The sequence below is a fragment of the Marmota flaviventris genome, chromosome 4, assembly GCF_047511675.1.
Source record: "Marmota flaviventris isolate mMarFla1 chromosome 4, mMarFla1.hap1, whole genome shotgun sequence".
Taxonomy (NCBI): Eukaryota; Metazoa; Chordata; class Mammalia; order Rodentia; family Sciuridae; genus Marmota; species Marmota flaviventris.
In genome coordinates, this window is record NC_092501.1 from 137,095,897 (window position 1) to 137,115,825 (window position 19,929).

Genomic DNA, 19,929 nt, shown 5'->3' on the forward strand with positions numbered 1-19,929 from the left:
AATAATTTTAAAAAAAACAGCATTATCAGCTGTATGAATTCGAGAGGTAATTGAGAGAATCAGAATCTTACCTAATGGAGGAATCAAAAAAAAATCAATTAATCTGGAAGACTTCCAAAACAAACTTAACAGCTAAAAGCTATGTTTTCTATGAAACATTTCCTAGTTCCTACAATGACAACCCTCCTCCACAATCTCATAGGACTTAATCTTCAATGATTATATCAGGATTCGAAGTACAATCAACTTTCTCTTAGGTTTTTCCTAAGACTTTCTCTTTTTTGTGAGTATAAGCTCCTTAAAGATAATTTATAGTCTTTTATAATGGCTGTGATAGTCTTCTATACATAGGCATGCTCTAATAAATGCCCTCAGAATGATAAAAAGGCATGAAAAGACTCATCCTAATAGAATCATTTTGTTTTTTTCTCCAGTCATTTTTAAACTACTTTTTCTTATTGATGGAAAATTCAAAGTTTAGAACAAAATTTTCTAATCCTAACTCTTAAGATTAAAATATACTATTCTATTTCATCAACCAAATAATTGGTTGATGTGAAAAAAAGAGCAACCATTAATTATGAAAATAAAAATTAAAAAATGTTCTTTTCCCCACTCTTTCAAATAATAAAATATTTTGAGTCAAATAACTGAATGTCTTCTATTAATAATGATGTCTATATTTTTAAATTCAATGAATTTAATTGAAAAATATTTTCCTTTATTTCTGCAGATATTACTCCTATAAAATGCTACAGATATCATTGTTCCTTGTCTCCTAGTTACGATCTTTCAAAAACAATTTGTCTTAAGTATTTGACCCACATACACACTGTTTTTTTCTTTTTTCTGATGGGGAAAGTAGTTTTTAAGAACGCAGCACATGAGGCAGACCTGCGACTGACCGGCAGAACAGGTCAGCGGCCCGCCGGCTTGGTAGACAGATCACCCCAATTGGAGGAGGGGCAGAGCCGCCGCCTGCACCTGCAAGGTAGGCAGACCTGCGACCAACCAGGAGAACAGGCCCAGGGGCCCGCCAGCATGCTAGACACATCACCCCAATTGGAGGAAGGGCCCAGCTGCCGCCCGCAAGGTAGGCAGACCGCGCGTCCCGGAGAAGCGGCCCAGCGGCCCGCCGGAATAGATGAAAGATCACCCCAATTAGAGGAGGGGCACAGCCGCCGCCTGCGCCTGCAAGGTAGGCAGACCTGCAACCTGCAGAACAGGCCCAGGGGCCCGCCAGCGTGGTAGACAGATCACCCCTATTGGAGGAGGGGCCCAGCCGTTGCCCGCAAGGTAGGCAGACCACGCGACCCGGAGAAGGGGCCCAGCGGCCCGCCGGCGTGATAGAGAGATCACCCCAATTGGAGGAGGAGCACAGCCGCCGCCCACCCCTGCAAGGGAGATTTTGCAACTATACAAGAGCAATATAAATATATAGGGGTAAAATTCAATAACACAACAGTTTCACCAAGCAGAAAGAAACACGAGCAGTATGAAAAGACAAGGAAAGAAAGGACCACAAGCAATGCAGGTCAACTCAACTTTAGAAGAGGTAATATCTGCAGCAGATGGAATGTCAGATAAAGAATTCAGGATTTACATGCTTCAGATGATCTGGAGTCTCAAGGAAGACATTAGACAGCAAAATCAGACAATGAAACATCACTTCAACAATGAATTACATAAACAAATCCAAGAAGCAAAAGATCAACTATTCAGGGAGATAGAGTTTATAAAAAACAAACAGAAATCCTAGAAATGCAGGAAGCAATAAACCAAATTAAAAACTCAAATGAGAATACTACCAGGAGAGTAGAACACTTAGAAGATAGAACATCAGACAATGAATACAACTTGAAAAGAACACAGACAGCTCAGCGAGACTGTTAAGAAACCATGAGCAGAACATCCAAGAAATATGGGATAACATAAAGAGACCAAACTTAAGACTCATTGGGATACAGGAAGGAATAGAGGTCCAAACCAAAGGAATGAGCAATCTTTTCAACGAAATAATACGAGAAAACTTCCCAGACTTGAAGAATGAGACAGAATCCCAAATCCTAGAAGCCTACAGGACGCCAAATGTGCAAAATCATAAGAGATCCACACCTAGACATATTATAATGAAGATGCCCAACATACAGAATAAAGAGAGAATTTTAAAAGCTATAAGAGAAAGGAAGCAGATTACATTTAGGGGTAAACCAATCAGGATAACAGCTGATCTTTCAACACAGACTCTGAAAGCTAGAAGATCCTGGAACAATGTATTTCAAACGCTGAAAGAAAATGGGTTCCAACCAAGAAATGTGTATCCTGCAAAATTAAGCTTCAGGATGGAAGATGAAATTAAAACCTTCCACAATAAACAAAAGTTAAAAGAATTTGTAGCTAGAAAACCATCTCTTCAAAACATCCTCAGCAAAACATTACAGGAAGAGAAAATGGAAAATAACAATGAAAACCAACAGTGGGAGGTAGTACAGTAAAGGGAAAAAATAATCAAAGAGGAAAAACAAACCATGTTAAGTAACATAAATAAACAAATATGGCTGGAAGAACAATCTCAATAATAACCCTAAATGTTAATGGCTTAAACTCACCAATTAAGAGACACAGGCTAGTAGAATGGATCAAAAAAAAAAGATCCAACAATATGCTGCCTACAGGAGATGCATTTGAGAGGAAAAGACATACATAGACTGAAGGTGAAAGGTTGGGAAAAATCATATTACTCATATGGACTCTGTTTAATATAATCTTATTAATGCTTAAAAAAAGCTCCTCTAAATATTTCGTGGACAAGGCTGGCTGCATATTAACCAAAATTATGGACTGATTCTCATGCATAGTCAACACATAGCAGGACAAGGATTCAAACAAAACAAAAGGACCAATGTAGGAAAGAACAGTCAGACTATGACAAATTTATTTGTAGGGGTGGTGTGGTAATATTACTTTTGACATAAAAATAACAGGACTACTGTGACTATTTTGATTACTAAAATTACTAGAAACAGACAGAACTTTTAATAAGGGTAATTTCATATCGTTGCTTACGTATCTAACAGCATAATGATGAAACAGAAATATCAAGTCAGAAATACAAAGGCAAGATAAGGAATATTTTATTGTTTTGTACTCCTCTCCTATAACACAATCTTCTCATTAATTATTTAAACCCTAAGTTTAAAAATATGACAGTACTTCAGCACAGAACATGTACTCCTTAAAAATTATAAACACTATGACTTATAATGTATAATTCTCTCTCAGCTCCAAATAGTTAGGGATGTCATAATTCCCAGTGTGATTTAAATAAAATCCACACATAATTCCCTAGCCAAGTGTGCTATACATTAATAATTAATTCATATATGTGAATGTTCTATCTTGCCTAAAACCTTTCATTTTGAAAGCTAAATTTAAAAAATAGGAACATGATGAATCATCATAAATAATAAGCATTATAAAATTAGGACACTCATATACATTATGAACTTCCTCACATATTGCAAAGAACAAGCAACAGTAGACACTAAAATGGAATAGTATTAAATACACAACATTTCATAATATTTTCCTTCTAAATCTGTAACTACTTTTTCAAGTTACTGCTAATTTAACAAGTCATTTCAAATGTCCATTTATACAGTACAAATATTTCAAAATTTAGATTTCAAATATTATTAAGTAAAATAGTTTTATAAAATTTATTTTTTCAGAACTGATAACAAAAGGCATGCCTGTAACATTACAAAATTATGAAAAGTAAAAAAATTAATGAAGGGAAAATAAAAATGTGCCCTTTAAATAAAAAGAAATATTGCAACCGCTAACTTGAGTTTCAAAAAATAAAGATGACTCTTACCTATATTCACTGAATATTATATTTTCTTAGGCCACATTTTTACAACTAAACTTTACACAGAACTTATAATAAGATAGTCATTCCTACCTTGTATCCAGGTCCTAATTGATGAATTGCAAATATTTGTGCTGGGTTGAGAGCTTCACTGAACACATACACGGCACCAAGCTGACCACAGAATACCCTATTTGCATCAGCAGTTTCTGAAGATCCAAGAAAGCACTTGTCATAGCTCTATTTTTTAAAAGTCACAAAAAAAAAAGTTATTATTTTGTAAGGACAGAATATTTAAGGAGACCTGTCTTCATCACCACAAATATCTTAAAATATCACAATAATAGAAGAAAGCATCAATGAAGATTTTATAGAACATTTAAATAATAAAAGCCAATAAAGATTTTTAGAGAAAACAAAAATATATCAAATGATGTATATTCGAATTTGACTTCACTTTTCCATTATGGATACATTCCTCTATTTTTATACACTATGAAAATGGCATAAAAAGAATCAGTCATTCTCCTGAGTAGGCAGTACACAGAATCAAATAAAAAATGATCCTTTAAATCTGCTGCCTAAAGCAGAGGGTACAGTGCTACATCTAGAGGTTTTAGCAACTAAGGAGCCATGCTTAAGAAGACGCTTCCCACCTATACTTTTAAAACTCTTTAACTATCCAGACCAGTGAAAGAAGTTACTGCTCAGTTTCATTCACTATCACAGGATACTCCACACATTAATTTTAATAAACATGATGATATCTATCACTTTATATACGTGTGTGTATACATACACACACACAATTATACATGGAATCTCTCTGGTGCCTCAATAAAATGCAAAATTATGAATTGAGTACAAAGATAAGAATGCCTCATTAAATATGCAAGCTATAATTAAAAGTATGGAAACTAAAGATGTGACTAAAGTATGTGGATATGTGCTACTATTCAGGCTTCTCCATATTCTGAAGCGCTATCAAAAATAATTCAAAAACCTAAATCTTTTTTTAATACTATCCTATAAGCTAATGTCATTCAATAATACCATTGGAGTTTTCTTTCACTCAATAATAAAAAAACTGTCCTCTACACCAGAGAATAAATAGGAATGAGAATTTAATCTTTGTTTCCTAATTATTCTCTTTAAATATTCATTGACTATGCCTCAACTATGAGTTTATAGGGAAAAAAAAGAATGTTTTCCTCTAAAGGCACAGTTAGGGCAATGAATGTTGTAAGTTTTGCAAGCCACTTGTACATTCTGTTGCATATTCTTTTTTGTTTCTTCCTGTCTTCTAAAAAAATTTTTTTAAAATGTGAAAACCATGATTCTTGGCTTTCAATCATAAAAAAACAGTCTGAAGGTCAGATCTGGCTACCTCCCCACACTTCTATCAGACAAACTATGGATAATGCATACAGTGCTATTTTACAGAGTACAAGAGAATATAACTCCTGCCCCACATAAGATTGAAGGTAAAAGAGATGCAGATAAAACTGACAAGTGAACTGTGCTAAAAATAAAAGGCAAGTCATTATAAAATCAGAGATGTTGAAAGTATTGCATATTATTGGCCTTGGAGGTGCTCTGGGAATTAAATCATATTATTACTTTGGATGTAATAGGCCAGAAAAACAAGGAGAGGCAAAGTAGAAAAAGAGTAGACACGCTTGAGATTTCAACTCTACATCTCTTATCTAGAATCCAACTGTGTTATCTCTTCCAGGGCTAACACGCTTGATGAAACTATCTTCTCTTTGCTATTTTTGTAATAAGTCATCTAAATGATCTTCTTTCGTTTATAGTCATTTCCCTTTAAGGTGTTCTCAATATTGCAGCCAGATTGATGTTTTTAAAATACAAGCAGTCATTACTTTTTTGCTGAAAATCTTCCAATTTTTTTTTACCATGGGTAAGATGGGAAAGCCCAGGCCTTAGGTTTGCTTATGAGATCCTACATGGTTTGACCCCATTGCATCTACCTAACTTCTTATCACCACTCTGTCCCTTTCTCCCTCTGCTATATACAAATTGTTATTGTTCTTTGAACTTTCTAATTCTGCTCTAAAGCCTTTGTACTTATTCTTCCCACTGCACTATAAGCACCCAAATATCCACATGGCTATTCAACTCTTCTCAATAAAATCATCATGGGCAATCTGGCTTCTCCATTATCGACACTCTCTTTCATAGCTGTTCTCCACTTTATTTTTCTTCATAACATTTAGGGAGAATAATAGTGACTATAAGTTATCTATTCTATTTAAAGTCTTCTTTCTATATCCCAAAGTGGTAAGACACATTTTTATAGTGCTGGAAAGAATAAAATACTCAATGTTTCTTGATCTAAAATACTGAAAAACATATCCAAGTAATGTTTCTTTTAAAAACTCATATATCTTTTGACAATTTAAATATACTATATTTAAGACTTAAAAGATTGACTAAATAAAAATAATAAACTTTCAAAGTAAACCTCTATAAGACTATTTTATTTAATACTTGTAATACTGACAGACCATACTCTCAAATATATTAAAACACAGATTAAAAAGAAAAAAACTTACATCATTTGTGTTCACATGCCAAGCCATATCACCATAAGATACCAGCTGTCCATTAACATAACACCGGATTTCACTGTTCCTCCATCGATTGTAAATGTGGACAATGCTGATCATATACCACTTAAATAAAAATAATTTAAAATATCAATACATAATGTTTAGTTATCATTGTCTAAAATGCAACCCTAACTTTAATAACACGCTATAAGAAAATGTTTGAAAGTCAGACATGGTAGCACATGCCTATAATCCCAGATATTCAGTATGCTGAGACAGGAGGACAGCAAATTCAAGGTTAACCTGGGCAACTTAGTGACACCCTTCTTGAAATAAAAAGGGATAGGGTTGTAGCTCAGTGGTAGAGTACTTGACCAGCAATGGGCAAGGTCCTGGTTTCATTCTTCATTATCACAAAAAAGAAAAGAAAACGTTTGAAGGACTATTGATGCATCACTCACTACCATTTTCTCAAGTTACTTTCTCTCATTTCTCACTATATGGCACATAAAGAATAAATCTATAGGGGCTGGAGTTGTAGCTCACTGACAGAGAGTTTGCGGAGCATGTGTGAAGCACTAGATTCAATTCTTAGCACCACACACGAATAAATAACAACAAAGCCCCATTGACAACTAAAAAAAACTATTTAAGGAAAAAAAGAATAAATCTATAATGAAGAAAGAGCTAGAACACCTTGCTCCCTATACTGATAGTCCTCTTTCACTATACCATGATTTAAAAAAATGCAGAAATACAAGTATATTTTTGTTACTCATTTCTTCATTTAATTACATTTACATTATGCCAGGCGTTTCAGATGCCCAGTTCTGACCATAAGCCTAGTTATCCTATAATTTATGATCTAGTCAAATGGATGTGCAAGAGGCAAATAAACAAATAATTACAAATCACTACATGCAGCACACAAAGGAAAGAACAGCATAAACTGAGAAAGAATAACCTAAGATTCTACTATGAATTACATGGTCAGAAAGACACATCCAAGGAATTATTTCAGCATCTGTAATAAGATTCAAGATATTTAAATTCTATAACTTATGTGTACTAAATCCACTAATTATTACATATTTTTAACTTAATAATGTGTGAATAGTCATTATAAATCAATAAATGAATTCCTCTTGAGTTCTTATTTTCTGTTACTAATGTCAACAAAAACCATTTTAAGTGTCAATTTTGATATGACCTGGTCAAAGTTGTAACAAATAGATAAGGATCAGATAGTAAACAGATTTATAGAATACCTTTAGAAATCTGGGCTTTTGGGTTTTTGCATAATGTGATACCACTAAAGAATTTTGATCAGAAAAATGAAAATCACTATGGTGATGACCATAGTTTAGGTGGCAGCAATGCTGAAGTGGAATAGTTAGGCAAAGTATGGATAAACATAAACCTGAAAACCACTGAAAAGCTTTAGGTAAGAACTCTTAAAAGCCTGAATGAAGACAAAGGAGGGGGGATAAAATAATAGACTGATCAGAAGCACTGATATGAAAAAGGGGAGTCTATAAAGGTTTCCAATATTTCACTGAGAAAGGCAGTAGCACTATTAAAATATTTAATAAAGATTGTTGGCTTTGGAGTTAAAAAAATAGTTTGCTTTTGGTTGTAACAATGATGTATGATAAGATAAAATAAATTAATAAATGAAAAGACTCATTCATAAATGAATTAATTTATCTCAGTTATGTCCACAGTATTTTTTTAAAATCTATTTTTATGCCTTTTTTCCTTGAAACATGTACTCTACAGAAAATGGACACACATTGAGTTTCCAATGCTTCAAAAGAGCCCAGCTTTTGACTTTATATTTTTCAATTAAAGAAAATCAGAAAAACTAGAAGACTATGTATGCATTTTGACATTGTGTATTTATATGAGGTCAACTTTTAGTATGAGACCCACTAATTATTACCATCTAACAGATGTATCTAAGGAGGACACAACCAGGAACAAAAATGTTTATTCATTCATATTGAGAACTCAAAGGTACATAACTTTAAGATAAGAACAATAAAACATGATTATCTATACAAATTCCAATAGTAACAAACTTTCTACAAATTAGGTAATATTAACTAATGGTTTACATCAGTTTTATAAGTCATACAGCTAGCAAGCAGTCAGCTGAGAAAGCAAAAGTCTAACATAGATGGAGACAGGGAAAATGGTGGATCAGAGGAATTGTAGCAGTACATCCAGACGGATTTAAACCAGCAGTTCTACAGCAGCATATTGAGGTACGAAGGCTGTGAGAAAACTCCAGTGGAAAAATCAGAGAGCTACCAATTAGGGCAAAACCAAAAATATTGGTTTCTAGAATACATACAGAATAAGAGGAATAGACTATGACAGCACCATGTGCACAATAGCTCACTTGAGGAGAGGAAGCTCCTCTTCAAGGAGCCAAAAGAAGTTCTCCCACAGAATTTAAGATAAACAGTTATGGCTATCCAATAAATTATCAATATCAACAGAAAATAAGATCAGATACAGCAAGTACAGCCAGCGCACAAGACAGTCCCTGCACTCTTCAGAGCAGATAGTGAAAATGGAGAAGCAGCAACACCTTAAAAGACTTTAGACTTCCTGAACAGGAGACCAGTAACACAGAAAACCTGTGACAGATGCTGCAGTGCCCAATCTATGGAACTGTAAAGCAGAGAAAAGCAAAGGGCACTTTCAATTGAAATCATCAGTCTGAAAAGGAGCATGGCTGATAAGGTGGAACCTGGAAAGAATGACCCAAGATAACCTACTGCAAGACCTATGCCACCACCTCATACCCAGAAGTGTCTGGAGAAGAGACTGCTATGTCACACACCTACCCCCAGGACACAGACTAAGGTTCTATGAATGAGTGGTGTGACACAATCCAGATAAATCTACAGGCTGCACGGGCAGGAGGGCTGGCCAACAGCCCTGCCAGACTTAACACTCTTACCCCTGGTCACATTAACAAAGCCATTTTGAGGGGCAGGTCTGCTCAGAAACAGACAACACTCACAAAGAGAAGCTGTCAGGCAAGAAGGGGGCAGAGCTCAGCATTCAGACATCCCTAACAAGTCTGTTTATTTCCAGTCAGAGCTGAGAATAAACAGTACAATGTTTGTGTCATATAAACTTCCTCACGGTAGGAAAATTCTACCAAAACAACTGGAAAGAAATGTCTCCATTCTAAAACACTCAGCAAGAAGAACGAAAAAAAATAGTTTTATGATTGTTATTGTATTAACTGATTCTTAAGACTCTTCACTCATTTGGTTCTTTTTCAGAGTTCTATGTAATTTTAATTATTCATCAATTAACTGAACCCTCTCTCTATACATCCTATCTTCTTTCTCATTTCCCTTTCTTTCCCCTTTCTTTCATCCTTTTTTCTCTCCTGATTCTGTCTTCCTTCCCTCCTGGGCCTTTTATTCTTCCTTCATTTCTATTGTATTTATTTCTATCCCATTTTGCAATTCAATTTAGTCCACTATCATCAATTTTTAATCTTTTCAGCATTATTGTTTTCTCTTTAACAGGGTTGTAGAGAACATTAGTAATGACTTTTATAGCATATGTTGATATATGGTTTCCTCTTTTATTAACTTTTAATATTTTACATTTCTGCTGTTGATTAAATATATTTTTTACTGTTTTCTTTAATAGTAAACGAAAGTTCTAAAGATGACTCATTAAAAAGGTATAAATTTATAGATTAAAAGAAATTGCCCATTAACAAGTGACGAGTGAAGATAAAAGGATTTGTTGAATGTTCTAGTCTGAGACAGATACCACATTCAGTTAACACTTGTTTCCTAAAGTTGTCTTACAAAGACTCTAAAAGTGTCCTTGCTATTATAAACTGTTAATTACTAATGAAGCAGCTGTCATTCATAGAGGTTGACTATTTGTCCCATATCCACCTAATTAGTAAGTATCAGTTCTATGGTTTGACTGTAGCCTTACCTAGCTGAAAAATCCATTGTTGGTTTCCTCTTAAATTACTACTGTTACTGGCACTATCTCCTCTCAAATTCTTACTGGTGGTTAAAGACTTAGATTATGCTGACTGGATACACTAAAGCTGAGAAACACTCACAGCCCACAGCTTATTATAAAGAGATAACTACTCACTAAAGGATACCCACATAAATAAGAAGACAACAGATGTGCAAATAAAGAACCTCTGAAAACACAAGGAAACAGTGCAGCAAAAGGCCTCTAAAAGTTTATAACCCTCAATAGCTAAACCCACAGATAGTGACTGAAGTAGATGAATTCCTTGACCAAAAATTCAAAAAGTTAATTGTAAAAATAATAAATAAATCAAAAGAAGATCTCAGGAAGTATCTGAGGGAGAAATATACAATGTGAAAGCCTTTCAGTTAAGAGGCAGATATTCTGAAAAAGAACTAAAACAGAAATATTGGAAATGAAAAGCTCAATAAATGAAATTTAAAATTCAGTGGAAGATCTTACCAACAGATTAGAACAAGTAGAAGATGGAACTCAGAGCTTTAAGATAAGAGAGTCAGCTTTCAAATTCAGGTAATATATTTAAAAAACAAAAAGAAACTATGATAAGAATATTAAAGAAATCTAGGACAATATTTGGAAGCTGAATTTAAGAATCATTAGACTCCTTAAAGGAATAGAGACACAGGCTAATGTCATTAATAAACCTTTTCAATGAGATGACAGCAAAAATTTTTCTACACCTTGTGAATGAGATGGACCTCCAAATACAGAGGGCACGTAGAACCCCAAACAGGAAATATCAAAAAAGAACTTCTCCATGGCACATTATAGTTAAAATGCCAAATATACAGAATGAAGATAGAATACTAATATCCCCAAGAGAAAACCATCAGGTCACATCTAGAGGTAAACCAATGAACATAAAATCTGCTTTCTCAACAGAAACCCTAAAAAATCCAGGAAAGCTTAGAACAATACGTTTTGAGACATCAAAGAAAATAAATGTCAACTAAGATTACTATATGCACCAAAGCTATCCTTATAAAATCAAAGCAGAAATAAAAACATAATAACATTCATTATAATAAGCTAATAAAATAAATTTAAACTAATTAATGACTATTAAGCAGCATTGGAGAAAATACTTTAAAAAATTCTACGTACAGAAGAAGTTAAAAGCAAACAGCACAACTTAGAAAAGGATATATCTCATAAGAAGAGTACTTACACAAGTGAGAATCAGTACCAGTTAACTATTAGAAACAAATAAAAATCAGTAAATACTAAATATCTATATTCATAATAAAAGTAAATGGTCTCAATTCTCCAACTAAAAGACAAGAGACTGGCAGATTGGATTAGAAAACAAAATCCAAATATATGTTGTTTAAAAGAGACATGTCTTAGGCAAAAACATTCAAGGACTGAAAGTGAAAGGATGGAAAACGATATTCCATGAAAATAGAGCCCAAGTATAAGTAGGAGTAACTACTCTTACATGTAACAAAGCAGACTTCAAGCTACATTAATCAAAAGAGATAAAGGTCATCATATACGTAAAGGAAACAAACAAAAAGACATAGTAATATTTATGTCCCAAATGTGAGTGCACCTATTTACATACAAACAAACAAAGAAGAAGGAGGAGGAAGAAGAGAAGGAGGAGGAATTGGGTTGGGTGGTTCTCAAAATAAAGGCTCAGACAGAACTCAAAACAATAATATTGGGTGATTTCAACATACCTATCTCACCAGTAGACAGGTCATCTGGACATAAAATCAGTAAGACACTTAATACCTAAAAAATACTATAAATGAAACAAATATAACAAATATCTATAGAATATTTCACCCAATAACTGCTGAATTCATTTTCTTCTAAGCTGCACATAGAACTTTGTCCAAAATAGATCATATTTAAGTCTGAAATCAAGTCTTAGCAAGTATAATAATAACAATAATAATAATATAAAATAATTCCCTGTATCTTATCAGATCTTAATAGAATAAAATTAAAGATCAATAGCCAGAAAAACTATACAAACACATGGGGTTTGAACCACACACTTCTGAATGATGAATGGGGTCACAGGCGAAATTTAAAATTTCTTAGAATTAAAGGAGAATACAGATACAATACCTCAGAATCTCTGGGACACAATGAGGCCAGGTCTAAGAGGAAAGTTTTCAGCAGTGAATGACTACCTTTAAAAAAAAAAAAATCAGAAAAGGGGCTGGGGCTCAGTGGTAGCACGCTCACCTAGCACTTGCCAGACCCTGGATTTGATCCTCAGCACCACATAAAAATACATAAATAAAATAAAAGTATTGTGTCCAACTACAACTAAAAAATAAACATATTTTTAAAAGTAACAGATAAAACTAAAATCCAGATGATCATTAGGAAATGCTTTGAAAATTTATATTCCACTAAGTTGGAAAATCTAGATGTAATGGATACATTTCTCAACACATATGACCTACTAAAATGAAACCAGAGGATATACAAAACTTAAACAGAGCAATAACAAGCAATGCGATTAAAGAAGTAATAAAAAGCCTCCCAATAAGAAAAGCCAGGGACAAAAAGAACTGGTAGCTGAATTTTCTCAGATCTTTAAACAAAAAATAATGCTCAGACTCCTCAAATTATTTTATAAAATTCAAAGAGAGTAAACACTTCCAAACTCATTTTATCAAACCTGTATCACCTTGATACCAAAACCTGATAAGACAATTCAAGGAAAGAAAACTACAAAGCAATATCCTTAAGGAACATAGATGCAAAAATTCTCAATAAAATGTTAACAAATAAAATTCAAGAAGACATTAAAATGACCATACACCAAAATCAAGTTGATTCATGGCTCAACATATGCATAAACAAATGTAATACATCACAAAAACAGAATTAAGGACAAAAATCATATGATCATTCCAGGAGACACAGAAAACTCCTTCCACAAAATTCAGCACCCATTCATGATTAAAACAATGAAGAAACAGGGGATAAAAGAAACTTACTTCAACATTATAAAGAACATATACAACAAACTCAGAGCTAACATCCATACTAAATAAGGAAAAATGGAGAGTACTTCCTCTAAAATCAAGACCTAGACAAGGATACTCCACTCTCACCACTCCCAGTTAATATAGTACTTGAAATTTTAGCCAGAGAAATCAGGCAAGACAGGAAAATAATACAAATACAAACAGGAAAGGAAGAAGTCGAATCTTCACCATTTTAAGGTTTTTTTGAATCCATATCATTCCCTGACCCCATTCCTACCGAGGCCCCTTAGAATCATTGTATCTAAAGAGAACAATCACAAATAGATACATGGTTTTCATAAGGAAAGTTTTTAAAAATGAGAGTAAAGAGATTAAGTTGTTTCTCATTGATAAGTGACCATTTATGTTTTAACTAATGTCTTATATATACTATTTAAACCACTTTTTCCTAAAGTTTTCTGATGAGAACAATCATCCATAACTTTTATTAAAAACACATTCCTAATATGAAAATTGTAATTTGAAGAATCTGTATCTCTAAAAAGTTCTAATGATATTCAAATAATTTTGGTGCCCTTCATAACCTCTATCTGGGTCTCAGCTCAATTAAAATAATTCAGAATTTCTGGAAGAGAGGCAATGGGATTTATAAGATAACAATTGAGATTTGAATCCCTTCTTCCCAAAATGAACCCTACAATTCTAACGAAGAAATCTATTTATTCATACTCATTGCTTTTTATACTATTTTACAAGTATATATAAATGAATGATTACTAACTTGATATTCTTTAACAAAAACAACTGTTATAATCCTGTAAATATAAAACCAAGATTTTTATTAGCATCATATAAAATTTTTTGAAAATATCATCCAAAATAATATTATTGCGTAGCAAAGCATTCATGGGATGACAGAAACCAAACAAAACAGAAAGAAAGAAATTCCCCCCACTATGTATGGATCATTGTATGGCTCTATTATGGTTTTATACTTTAAGGTTAAGGCAGTATTCATGTGAGCAAAAGTTTGACAATCTCACTGTCATATACCCAAGAAGAAACCCTGAACTTACAAGGGGGACTGGTCCTTAAACGTATAGGAATGGGAACTTCTATGCTTCTATCCTTGTTTGGACTTTCAGATGGTTACTCTGACTACAAAGATGCAGTCTAGTAATTAGGTAGGAATATACCTCTAGAAAAATCCAACTAATGATGAATGAATTATATCTTATAAATCTAATTATTATTGTGGCATATTTCTCCTTTTTTTTCTCTTTTCATCTTTCAGCTTTACAGTAGTTTTCAAAATGTATTTTGATTTAGTCTCCATTATTCTATAGGACATATATGAAATAAAGATATATTTCATGGGCCAGAACATTAAAAGAAGCACAACCTTCCTCTTTCTTAAAGCCATGATTATTCAAATAGAAATTAACAAAACCTTCAATCTTAGGAAAGATTCAAAACTAAACGATAAATATCTCCTAAGAAAAAGGTCTCTCTGCATTATCAAATGAGCCCTAACTTCTATTTTAAAAAGAATAATTTGTGAATCAACAGCATAAACAAACAGGAGTGTGTGCAGAGGTGCACATGTATGTATGTACACACACACACATCTGAAGTCTGAATCTGTGCTCTAAAATCTGATTCTATAATTAATCTAAAGGAATAATCAGAAAGGATAAGAAAAGGGAGAAGTAGAATGGGAGAGAAGAAGGAAAGATGAAAAAGAGAAGGAAAGGTAAAGGAAAGAAAAAACATATGGAAAAGAGGAGGAAGATGGAAAGGAGAACAAGAAAGATTTATAACTCAGAATAACATTTCTTCAAATATTCTTCAAACACAGTTCTTCTGAACAATAATCAAAGTAATACAAATTTCACAAATAAAATTTGCCTTTGAAAAATCTCTGAATAATTATAAAAACACTTTACTATCATTTTAATAGATGCAAAAGGAATAAAATGATACTGTATAATTTAAATATACATATATATACACACACACATATATATATAAAACTTACTGGTTACTATAATATTATTAAATATAGCTTGAATAAATTGTAATAATATATGCCAAAACTTTAGGAACAGTCTTGGCAACTAAGTAATTATATTTTCATTAATCCGGTATAAACCACTTTCTCAAAAAGAAAAAAAAAAACTCTTTTCTTTCTTTGCATAAAACACTGAAAATTAACTTATTTATTTTTGCATTATACATTATTTTACCAGAAGCAAAAAAGGCTAGTAAACTTTACATTTTAAATGGGTATCAGACAGCAACAATCTAAATTATTTGGTCTTTCTTGCTCTACCTTTCTTCTTATTACCTAACAAAAAAGCATTAACTATAACAAGGCCCAGGCTCTCTCTTTAACTTTATTACTAGGAGTAACACTCTTTTAACCTTATACTGGTAAATAAACTATTCAGTATAAGTTAGCTGTCCACATAAATGTAACTTACTCCTTTCGAAAGCAAATGAGCTTAATGCTTTTTTTAATGCTTTTTGTGTGTGTATTTGTATGTCTGTGTTTCTGTGTGTGTGTGTGTGTGTGAGAGAGAGAGAGAGAGAGAGAGAGAGAAATCAGGAATTTAACCCAGGGGCACTGAACCACTAAGCAATATCTCCAGCCCTTTTTCCTTTTTATTTTGAGACAAGGTCTTGCTCTATTGCTTAGGGCCTTGTTAAATTGCTGAGACTGGCATTGAACTTGCAATCCTCCTGCCTCTGCCTCCTGAGTCACTGAGATTATAGAAGTATAATGCTTTCTGTCGGGCATTTGAGGGAATACAAAGATGAATCCAACAAAGATCTGGGTCTCAACAGTCACTAAATAATGTACACATCTATGAATAATAAAAATTTAAACAAAATAATTGCCATAAGAGATGCCGAAGTAAAATACTCTGAAAGAAATTAATTATATCTGGGAACAAGATAATCTAGGGAGGACTTCTCTGGCAATATTTTTACATGAAATAGAATACAGCAATAGCAATGATGCTGGATTTGAAAACCTACAGATATGGGGAAGGGTGTATATGAATGCAGTTCATGTCAGATATTAAATACAGAATTTAAAAGGTTAAAAAATCAAACAAAATATACAAATTATAAAGCACTAAGTTAAATTTTTAATCTATTGGAAGTTAGTAAAATATAAACAGTTAGTTTGGTCAGTGAAATATGATCAGGAAGATAAATCATATATTAGTATGTAGAAGAGTTTGGAAGGGGAAGAGACAAATCATCTTTCATGAAGAGAGCACAACAGGAAGGATTTAAGCAGCCAAGTAAAGAAATTTTTAAAGGAGATAAATTTCAGAGACATAAGTAGGACTTGAAAATTGACATAGTACAATGAACAAAACTGACTCAAATTCCATTATTATGAAGAGGTCTTAATTAGAGGACTTTGAAACATGAATGGCTATGGGACTGGAGATGGGAAATTCAGTATCATATATTCTAAGGTCCAGAATGCAGAAAGACATCCCAGATGGCAACATCTGGCAAGAGATGAAAATATAAAAATAGAGCTCTGAAGATAAGAGAAAGAGCAAGGACTATTATGAAATTGAATAAAAATTTCCAATGAAATATAAGCACCATGTTAGTAGAGATGTTTTCTATTTTGTTCAGTGTCATGTCCCAAGTTCCTATAAAAGTACATGACATATGGTAAATAGTAGTACTTACTGAAACAATGACATAAAAGATCAGACTCTATCAGGTCAAAGGACTGATCTTGTAGAAAACAGAACTAAACCATTAAAGTAAAAAGAAAATGCAGACAAGAATAAGAGAAAAACATTAAGAATCACAGGAAAACTCATGAAGGAGAAGACTACAGAAGTCATCACAGGTTTTAAGACAATGTGAATGGTGAATTACGCGACTATGAACAGAAATATTTGTTTTTACCTACCTTCCGTGGTTGAAAATCATACTTCACACAGTGCTGAAAACCTTTTCCTTTGGACTTCAATGATGTGACTATTAAACAGTTGCCAACAAAATGAGCAGAATAACCGACTCCTTTGCTAGTACGAAAACTATAAGGAATATGAGAATTATATAATAACATCTGATTAAAAGAAACATATGTAACCATATAAGTGATGCCTATTAAATATTATTATTTTATACTAAAAATAAACCTTATTCAATATAGAGCAAGAGTTTAAGATGTACCAAAAAAAAGACTAAAACTAAAACATAAAAGGTTTATAACTAAAAGATAAAGAATTCAAACTGTAAAATAAAAAACTAATTTAAAATACCACAGATACTTACAAAAAAAAACAATATTGAACAAATCTACCAAAAAGAATTCATCTACTATTAATACCATCTTCAATTAGCAAACACAAAACATTCATACACAGTTCATGTTTTCAATAACAACTTGCTCTCTAACTCTGCTATATCTGTGAAAACAGCTTACAAATGAAAACAGAGCCAACTTTGAAAATAATGTGGTTGATTAAACAAAAGAGTGTATATTTATTCAAAATAAGAAAAATGTAATTGTCAAAAATTTTAATCATTATTTTTCAATGCATATGTTAATTATGCTCACAGAACAAAAATAAGTGAAAAGGCAAAGTGAATGAAATCTGTGGGTGTTATTTTTTCTCTCCTAGATCAAATCAAAGAGGAAGGTACTCCACAAGTAATCTATATTGAAGATAACTAGACAGGGAAGGTCAGCAATCCTTGACTCTTATGCAGTAATTGGGGAGGAAGGGAAGAGCAAGAAAGGTCAACCTAGAATCAATAGTAAAATGAAGAAAAAAAATTATTTAGCTGTTTTAAGATATATATAATTATCTAATAGGTAGTCTTGATGCCACATTATACAGTTACCACATTATACAGTTACCACATTATACATTTACTTAAAGACACAAGTCCTAAAATTAAACATATTACTTACCAATAAAGATAAGGTTTATCCTTATCAACATTAATGTTATTTAACGGATCCATACGAAACCAAGTGTTTAGGGTGAAGCCATTCTGATAAGGCCACTTTGCAATAGGAGGCAATGCAATTGCCTATAAGGCAATTAAAAAAAAAGATAAAAGTGTCAGTTAAATGAAATGTAAGATCACTAAAGTCAAGTCTGACCTTACAGATTTAAAAAATGATGAAGGGATAAATATCAAAAAGTTATGAACTATAGAAAATAGAAACATTTTACTTAAATAATCTATATGTACTGTGTTGAATGTTAAAACATTATGTTTTCAAATACATAGTGATTGAAGTTTCAGATCCAGATTACATATGGAGTTTCAGGCTATATTTCAAAACTCATTCTCTAGTTTCAATAATATACAGCTTTTTCTACATATGTCTCAGAACTTCCAATTTTTTATGGTTTAGGCTAGATTTCAGTTATATTTCTTTTGTCTAAAAGAGATTTAATCTTTGTAGTCTAAAACAACTGTGCTTGAGAATTATTAATGAAATTAATAATCTGTGTATTAAAGTTACACAAGTATTAGTGATAGTCCTCAAAATGTTCACAATACTAAAACAAAGGAGGGAAAACCATGAGATTATTCAGAAACTTAACCAATGAAACTTATGACCATAGAAGAATTCAGATCCACTCATAAATAAAAACAAAATAATGGAAGTCTCAGTTTATAACAGCAGTGAAATAAAATTCAGACATTCTAAGGAATAAATGAGGAAGTAATCAATCACTTGACTTAACTGTCAAGAAACCTATAGGTAGATTTATTTATTTTCCTAGAGGATATCAAATTCCTTCATATAAAAGATACCCATTATAATTTCATAATTGATGTCTTCCCAACACATTCTTCATATTGCTAATAATGGTCTTTCTAAAATACAAAAGTGGTTCCCACAATAAAAATCCTATGTATACAGAATAGTTCAAAATTTCTTCAGGTTATAAAAGATTCTTCATATACTATGGCTCCAACAAACTATTTCAAGGAAGACTTCAAGATGGCAGAATAGAGGAGGTTGACTTCCTGGCTGCTTCATGGCATGAAACCAAGAAAGAAGAGAGGCAGTTCTTAGAGAGGTGGGTGACCAAAAACGGGCAGCTGGGCTGGGGTGGGAACTTCACTGGAATTTAAAACTGAACATTCAAAGCAGTTCAGGAGGTTGGATCTAATAAAATAAGGAAGAAATCCCCAGCAGCACAGCCGCTGCCCCAGACAGGCCAGAAGTACCAGCCAATTCGGTCCTTCCGCAAGCAAAGTGGAGGGATAAGGGAATTAATGGAACCCACATTTTTTGGAGGTCCCAGGTGAGTCTAGGTATGGAATACTTAGATATCAGGAACATTGCCCAACTAAATTGAAATGTAGACTGCACAATAACTTTGTGCAGGAAAGAAGCCACCATCTCTCCAGGTGGTGAGGGGAGGACAAAGGAAGGAACCATTTCACAGCCCAGCACTGGGGCAGG

At 33.0% G+C, this 19,929-nt stretch overlaps 1 protein-coding gene across 4 annotated transcripts in view; it reads right to left on the reverse strand.

Moving 5' to 3' along the window:
- Positions 1 to 19,929, reverse strand: part of Nbea (neurobeachin) — a 639,704-nt gene that overhangs the window by 537,300 nt on the left and 82,475 nt on the right. For all 4 annotated transcript variants that reach the window (XM_071611544.1, XM_071611543.1, XM_071611542.1 and 1 more), the window contains exons 5-8: positions 18,412 to 18,533; positions 17,401 to 17,527; positions 6,448 to 6,567; positions 3,965 to 4,111 (exon numbers count right to left, since the gene is read on the reverse strand). In XM_071611544.1, the coding sequence (XP_071467645.1) occupies positions 3,965 to 4,111; positions 6,448 to 6,567; positions 17,401 to 17,527; positions 18,412 to 18,533 (516 nt within the window). The remainder of the gene's footprint in view (positions 1 to 3,964; positions 4,112 to 6,447; positions 6,568 to 17,400; positions 17,528 to 18,411; positions 18,534 to 19,929) is intronic.